General features: G+C 43.1%; 1 protein-coding gene across 1 annotated transcript; it reads right to left on the reverse strand.

The window, feature by feature from the left end:
• Positions 1-995: 995 nt before the first annotated feature.
• LOC135468629 (uncharacterized) lies at positions 996-5,929 on the reverse strand. The gene is made up of 4 exons (XM_064746992.1): positions 5,880-5,929; positions 4,232-4,642; positions 3,680-3,780; positions 996-2,645 (listed from the first exon to the last, which is right to left on the reverse strand). Exons 2-4 carry the CDS (start codon positions 4,631-4,633, stop codon positions 1,085-1,087), a joined length of 2,064 nt encoding a protein of 687 aa, XP_064603062.1. The 5' UTR covers positions 4,634-4,642; positions 5,880-5,929; the 3' UTR covers positions 996-1,084.
• Between the last annotated feature and the right edge of the window lie 2,614 nt (positions 5,930-8,543).

Consider the following 8,543-nt stretch of genomic DNA (forward strand, 5'->3'; position numbering starts at 1 on the left):
AAACCCAAGCACAATTCTCTGCCACGGCGCATGTTTGATGTCACTCATCACACGTAACATATTAGTAGCAATTTAAACATAAAAACGATGCCAAAGTTAGATGAAAGAGCGTCAAACCTTATTGGCAAATATGATCTTATTTTTTGGGATTTTTTTTCAAGAGAAAAGGGTATGTGAAAATATTTTATATGGCGGGAATTTGGGACCAACTTTTAGTATTTATCGTTGTTGCGTAATAATGTTCTAAATAATGATGTCATGTTTGTCTAATAAATTTATTTGAATGTAAATTTGTTGTTTATATCGAAACATATGCATTTAACTTAAATTATGATAACATTTATGAACATATTAAAAATATAAATATGATCCAAATTGAGATTTAATACATTTGTTAGCTGAAAAGAACAAATTCTAGTGCAAAATTATTTATTAAATCTGTGTTACATCCTTATTTATGACATTATTAGATAAGGACTATAAATACCAAAAGGTGGTCCCAAATACACAACACACAAAAATTATTTTCAAGTGTCTTTTTCTCCTGTAGGAAAATAGGCAAAAATATTGAAGACCACGTTCAGTAATAACTTTTCGCACTCTTTCATCTGAACTTTATGTCATTTTTATGTTTTCGCCACCTTTAGAGACAAACTGCGGGCCTTCACTGTCTTCATGGACTTCCTAGTACCGGATATGATAGGTTACCCTGCACTACCGACGAACAACCGTTGTGACTGGCCAACAGACTTGTGTTGAGCTCTACTGCCCAATCAGCTCATCAGATACAAAGAAGATCCGTTTATCAAAATTCAGAGGAAAGTTTTACTTGGCAATCAAAAGTAGTAGTTGTGACATTTGGATGAATTGAGGTCTAAACAGTAACTACTGTCCTGGTCATGGTCAGTAACATTTGTTAGTTTTATGCTGAAAATCGACATAAAAAGCTCATTTGTCGACCCTTTCAGTTTATTAAGGCCATGGGTGCAATGGAACCAATGTGATTTTAACCTGAGATATAGTTTAATGTATTATACATCAAGTTTCGACTATAACAAGACGGATAAATCAGCCGGCAAAAGTTTCACTTACATTCTGACTTGATGAGGACAGTTGTGGTTGGCTCGGTGGTTGTGGTTGTGGTGGTTGGAGGCGTGGTTGTCGTCGTTGTTGTTGTAGTTGTAGTGGTCAGTAAGTCTTCGAAATCCGGGTCCACGGGAGGTGGGGGTCGGGGCTTGTAAGGGTCCTCGATGTATCCAAAGTTCAACCACGGCCAGATGGCAGAATAATCACAGTAAAACTTCAAGAAGCTGAGGTCTCTCTTGTGACTGGGGTATGGCGTGCTGTCAAAATAATCCCAGTTCATGTAAAACACGTTTTCCATCGTATCACTGTATTGCTTAGGCTCCTTGGTTGACACTATTACAACACCGGAACACGTGCCGTATTCATCGGAACCGGTCACGCGACAGTGAGATACACATATGTTCCCACATTCGTCGTAGACCCGAATGAGGGCTCGGATCTGGAAATCGGACGAATCCCTGGGGTCCTTTACAGCCGCGTAAGTCCAGGCTGAGGAAATGGGTAGGCGCTTGTCCACCACAGAGTATTCCCGGTAAGTTCCATTGTAATCGAGGCCGTACGTCTGAACATAAACTCGCCCAGTTTCCGAGCTGGAGCACTTGCACGTATCAAGGTTCGGTGCCGGGTAGTCCCTTTTGTTCCTCAAGCTGACATTATAAGCGCCATTGGAGAATGGGACGGCAGAGTAGATATCGTTTGTCGCCCTAGTCGATGGGGAGGTGAAGGCTTTGACGGGATAACTGAACTCGTCGGGTCGGATGTAGGAGACCTGTATGGGGAGGTAGACCCAGTCCCGCTCGTCACAGTTGTTTCCGTCCAAGCAGTAGGAATTCTGATACCCACTGTTCCCATGACAAGACGCGCCCGAGGCCTGGTTATTAGCGACGGCTTTACAGGTTCGTGATATAACATTACAGGCCAGAGCACCGGTTGTACCGCACGTATTCTGTGAGGAACAGGTCGGCTTGATATACCGGTACACCAGTTTACCGTATCTGTCTCGGAGGCCCGCTCTGTTTCTGATGGCCGGGACCACACCCAGTTCCTGGATTGGGAAATGTGCCGTGTATCCACTAAACTTGGTGGGCCAGTCTGTCTCAGGATCCATGTTATTTTGCACTTGTAGATCACGAAAGTCCTGCCAGACACTGTCTATGTAAGCGCTCAACAGGAAATACATGGGATCGTTCATTGAAGTTTGCAAAAGGGCCATGTCTCCTCCGATCCACAGGCGCACTCCATAGGAGTGAAGCTCCAAGTTATTTTCAAATTCAGCGTTTGGGAAAGTTATATCGGATATAGACATACTTCCTGTCATAATCTTGGTGACGTCATTTGGCTTCATGAGTCGTCCAGAGTGGCCAATATTGCGCATGAGTTTCCTCCCTTGGATATCCCAGTTGGCAAAAGGTCCTGAATTGACCAGGCCATTCCCATTTCCGGCGTATTGGGGGCCCCAGATCAGAGACTGGGCGGGCCACTCCAGCTGACTGTCTAACGTTACATCCCAGTATGGTAGCGTCACATCGCTTTCATATTCTCTTAAAGCTAGTTCGAACCTGAAAAAAAACCCAGCTTGACGAATATAAAATCAACTGGCGAGTTGGTTATATCACATTAACGTCAGCTAACAGGAAATTATATAGTCATGAGAATGTCTAACAGCAATCTGTCAACAGGACATTGTAAAGCAGTCCATTACAAAAATGTCTCACAGCAGTCTGTCAACAGGACATTGTAAAGCAGTCCATTACAAAAATGTCTCACAGCAGTCTGTCAACAGGACATTGTAAAGCAGTCCATTACAAAAATGTCTCACAGCAGTCTGTCAACAGGACATTGTAAAGCAGTCCATTACAAGTATGTCTGACAGCAATCTCACAGCAGGCTATACCTTACACACCATGTATAACTATAACTTGTAAAGTATAAAGGTTATATCATGTATTACTATAACTTGGACAGTATAAAGGTTATATCATGTATTACTATAACTTGGACAGTATAAAGGTTATATCATGTATTACTATAACTTGTACAGTATAAGGGTTATATCATGTATTACTATAACTTGGACAGTATAAAGGTTATATCATGTATTACTATAACTTGGACAGTATAAAGGTTATATCATGTATTACTATAACTTGGACAGTATAAAGGTTATATCATGTATTACTATAACTTGTACAGTATAAAGGTTATATCATGTATTACTATAACTTGGACAGTATAAAGGTTATATCATGTATTACTATAACTTGTACAGTATAAGGGGTTATATCATGTATTACTATAACTTGTACAGTATAAAGGTTATATCATGTATTACTATAACTTGTAAAGTATAAAGGTTATATCATGTATTACTATAACTTGGACAGTATAAAGGTTATATCATGTATTACTATAACTTGGACAGTATAAAGGTTATATCATGTATTACTATAACTTGTACAGTATAAGGGTTATATCATGTATTACTATAACTTGGACAATATAAAGGTTATATCATGTATTACTATAACTTGTACAGTATAAAGGTTACATCATGTATTACTATAACTTGGACAGTATAAGGGTTATATCTTACAGATCCAGGAAGATACGGTTCCAGACTAGGTAGGCTGGGCCATGATGGGCCGCTCTTGAAGTCTCGCCGACGTGGAGACTCGTCAATGCATCATATTTTCCCTGAAAAAAATTTTTTTCTAAGCACTTAATTTGTTCCTCTAATGGAGGTATTTCCAGCTAATCACTACCAAGGGACCATATACGGTGACAGGAAGTCCTACATTCCCCCCACATTGTTGGATTGTAGGTGACAAATAACAACCATGAACAGCTATATTTACCTGTATACAAGGAACCACGGGGTTTTGGGAGTTATATCTCGTCAACATCCTTGCCAGCAGAATGCTGGGTACATTGTAACTAGAATACGGGGAACACTGTTAGCAGCGTTTCAATGACGTCATTACTCACGTGAATGGATGTGGATTTATGGAAATAGTTACAACAAGTTTTGCATATGGATATACATGTAGATGAAATCTTATATATTCGAAACACGTTTCAATCTACACAGATGAAACCAGAGGAAGTAAGTCTGCGTGCCTGAATTACGCAAGTGTAATGTACTTACAGCCTTGTCATTCTTGAATGCCAGCAATGCTCTGTGGAATATGTCCAACTCCGCCACTGTTAACATTCGGTACTCCTTCCGTTCTCTGATGGTCAGCTGCCCATTCTCAGCCCGGTTTCCTTCATCCCGGAACTTGTTATACAGCTCCTCTATCCACGCTGTCTGTACACTATTCAAACCTTTCGATTGTGCAACAGAGTATAAATAAGTCTCGACGCATGCGTATTCCACTATTTCCGCATTATATTGCACGCCTATGGGAAAGACGTTTTTCCCACCTTCATATTGCATGCAGAGAACATAGTCCCACTCGGAATGTCCTTCGTCCACTTCTGCCACAGTCAGGGGTTCGTACACGGCCAGGAGAAGCAACACCACGCGAATCAAAAACTCCCAATACATGATATCTCACTGCAATAGAAGAGAAAAGTACAGAATCCAAGCTAGTATCTGACTCAGGACATTCCAAACAACACATCATACAGAGAAAGATTTGCATGGCCAAATGGCCCTATTTTACCCATTATGTGTGACCCCAGGCCATTGGTACACACGTTCGTCTCGTGTGTAACTCTCCTAGTTTTACAGTTTTTGGGACCAGTGAGCTGAAGGACTGAGCGTCACCTTGTGACTTTCACACATAAAGCTCTGCGCACAGTCAGCTCTGCGCACAGAGTGCCAGACAGCATAGACGAGTATTCAGATGCTACGAAGAATAATGACATATGCAGTAAGCGCTGTTTGGGGAGGTATATAAATGGCTTTAGGTTTGAATGACAGGCCAAATAATAGTGAGTGTCCAGCGAAGCACTATGGAACTATGTAGCCTTCTGGTCAGTCTCCGATATGACAATGACATGCCATGTATTTCTATTCTTCAGGCTCATGAAGAACCCTGAGACCTATGAGAAATTCATGGAATTATAAGACTACCCGATCATTAAACAGTAACTTTGTTGAACACAAGAAGTACAAGAGTGTGTTCAGTGACAAACGCGCGGTAGTCTTGGCATACAGCTATGTAGAAGTGCCACGGTTACTACAGTTGGCGGATCACACTTACAACAAGCTGACGCCCAAACACTCTGCTCATTGACTAAATTCTCCACTACCATACAAGATATAGACGACAAATCCATGGTCATAGACGTATATGTGCGGTAATATTTATTCTGAGCATGACCCAAATAAGAAGAATACCACCAGTATTTACAGAGTAGGTCAACTATATATGTGTTCATGCAGTCGGTCAGCCGTGGTCAATTGTCATGGAGGTGAACACGTGGTGTCTGGGTCACTGTCCATTGTGGCGACACCCCAACCCTCAACCCCCGCTTGCTTGCGGTCACCGTCAGGACAAACCACAATGTCGGTTATATCATCAACAGACACTTCTGCTTAAACCATGGTACCAAGGGGCGTGTAATTTGCTACTATTTAAGCATTCACACGAACAGTCAGAATAAAACCTAACTGAGGTAAACTGACAAGAGGCCGTTTTTCAACGGTTACGTGTGATCACTTGCCAACTACCACACCGTCATCGCTGCTCTGGTTTTACTCTGCATGAAGTAAGTCCTTTATGTTACCTTAAGACATTTACGTCGGAATACTGTAGGTCTTTATAGGCGCGCAAATCTTTGCTTACCTTCAATCTTCAATCACGATGTTAATGTCGTCTCTACCGGGACATCATCGTTCACCAAAGCGGATATGAAATGTAGGTCCCTCGCCCAAATTTGGAATGTCCTTTTTCGTCGTGATATAAAGTGCAATTCATGACGCGCTTTTCTTTAGATCCACTACTAGACCGGTTCTCAAACTTTTATTCGCAGTTCGAGCATCTATTTTTGCCCGTTGCCTTCTTTGTGCTGAAAAATAGGCCTACAGAAGCTCGAGGAGGCAACAAATATCACCCGGTTAACCACATACATTCCATGCAGCTATTGATCCTTTAAGCGCTGATACATACGTACATATTTTGCATTTTGTATTATTTCCTCACTATAACTAGCAACATGTGCAAATTTCTCACTTTGAGAACAGTAACATACACTTGGTGAGTGGTATACGGCCTACACCTCTCCACCAATGCCCACCCACCTCACCCCACCCCACCACCTCACCTCACCCCACCCCACCCCACCCCACCCACCTCACCTCACCCCACCACAGACACACACTTAGTTAATGGAATATTATTCATGTTCAATTCGATGTCAACTTACTTACCTGGCTAGCACACCAGCGAGCAAGCCTTTGAAACATAAGGATGAGAAGGTTCTGATATCAGTAGTTTTGGGGGATGAAGTTGTACTGGAAACCAACCATCCTGATCTCAACACCTGGAGATCAATCTGATCTGTTTACTGCCTGAACACAATCTACACAGGTATTGAAAACAAAAGTTATTAAGTTTCTCTTCATCTTCATCTGATTTGTAACCCTTTGTGGGTTTGGTTTCTTTCACACTTTTATAAAGTCTCCACTCCTTAGCCTCTAATCTGAGGAAATAAATTTTCTTCTAACAATTATCACGTGGAAAAATTGCAGATAAACCCCATTTTCAAAACTGACAATCGTTGAGTCAGATCTATAGTAGTCACTTCTTATACTGATTTTATCGTGAAAAGTCAACATTGGGAGTAGCTACTACATCTGACTTCAGTAAGAATTGTTGGTTAACAATGAAGTAAAATGACACCGATTCTGCCATAACGAACCTGGACCTTGTCTGAAACACAGGGCTCCAATCGGGCAGGCTTCTCTGACACACACTGGTTCTGCCATGACGTACCTGGACCTTGTCTGAAACACAGGGCTCCAATCGGGCAGGCTTCTCTGAGACACCGATTCTGCCATGACGTACCTGGACCTTGTCTGAAACACAGGGCTCCAATCGGGCAGGCTTCTCTGACACACACTGGTTCTGCCATGACGTACCTGGACCTTGTCTGAAACACAGGGCTCCAAGCGGGCAGGCTTCTCTGAGACACCGATTCTGCCATGACGTACTTGGACCTTGTCTTAAACACAGGGCTCCAATCGAGCATGCTTCTCTGACACACACTGATTCTGCCATGACGTACCTGGACCTTGTCTGAAACACAGGGCTCCAATCGGGCATGTTTCTCTGACACACACTGATTCTGCCATGACGTACCTGGACCTTGTCTGAAACACAGGGATCCAATCGGGCAGGCTTCTCTGACGCACACCGGTTCTGCCATGACGTACCTGGACCTTGTCTGAAACACAGGGCTCCAAGCGGGCAGGCTTCTCTGAGACACCGGTTTTGCCATGACGTACCTGGACCTTGTCTGAAACACAGGGCTCCAATCGGGCAGGCTTCTCTGACACACACTGGTTCTGCCATGACGTACCTGGACCTTGTCTGAAACACAGGGCTCCAATCGGGCATGCTTCTCTGACACACACTGGTTCTGCCATGACGTACCTGGACCTTGTCTGAAACACAGGGCTCCAGTCGGGCATGCTTCTCTGAAACACACCGGTTCTGCCATGACGTACCTGGACTTTGTCTGAAACACAGGGCTCCAAGCGGGCAGTCTTCTCTGACACATTATTATCTGTATTAAAAGCAAGTCTCACCGCACACAAAGAGAAGAGTTCAATTCTTTCAGTGTTATTGAGATATGTTTTATTTATTTGTTTTTGTGTTTTTAATTAGTGTGTGACGCAGTTATGTGTGACTGATGTTAGGGTGGTCGATTTTAAGGGCGGAGGAAACGATCCCCTGTCACCACTTTCCTAACGACCCTTATGACATAAAGCCGCAGTGGAACTATAGGCAGTGTTGCTCCAGCCTTGTAAGTTGGTAGAGCGTCTGCTTCGGGAGCGGTAGATCCAGGGTCAATCTTGGGTCGCGTCACACCTAAGACTTTAAAAGAGGAAGCTGTAACCTCCTCGCTTGGCGTTCAGCATGAATGGGATAGTGCAACGACTGGATGACCCATATCAGTATAATGGCTCGGGTGGGGCCACTTACTTGCCTTTGGTAAGTCGTCTCAGTGAAACAGCACTAGATAAAAGAGCGGTGGAAACCCGTCCTGCAACAAGGAGGCACATCACATGCACTCTAAGGATTCCTTCGTCGTCATATGGCTGAAAATTGTTAAGTACGACGTTTAACCCCAGGCACTCACTCACTCCAGCCTTATACCTCACCGGCCCGCCGTCAATCGGTTGAGTCGGCGAGGAAGGATTCACCCGTTGTTATCCACCGCAGTATTTATTAATGTACTCAGGTATTTTTCACTTGTATGAGAGGGGTCAGGTTGATGGGTGGAGG

Source organism: Liolophura sinensis, chromosome 6 (assembly GCF_032854445.1).
Source record: "Liolophura sinensis isolate JHLJ2023 chromosome 6, CUHK_Ljap_v2, whole genome shotgun sequence".
Taxonomy (NCBI): Eukaryota; Metazoa; Mollusca; class Polyplacophora; order Chitonida; family Chitonidae; genus Liolophura; species Liolophura sinensis.

Excerpts from the sequence above, each read along its gene's own strand:
- LOC135468629 (XM_064746992.1), bottom strand. The coding sequence starts at position 4,633 with ATGTATTGGGAGTTTTTGATTCGCGTGGTGTTGCTTCTCCTGGCCGTG. Across the intron at positions 3,781-4,231 it reads CATTCAAGAATGACAAGGCT|GGAAAATATGATGCATTGAC; the intron begins GTAAGTACATTA and ends AATTTTTTTCAG. Across the intron at positions 2,646-3,679 it reads AACCGTATCTTCCTGGATCT|GTTCGAACTAGCTTTAAGAG; the intron begins GTAAGATATAAC and ends GTTTTTTTTCAG.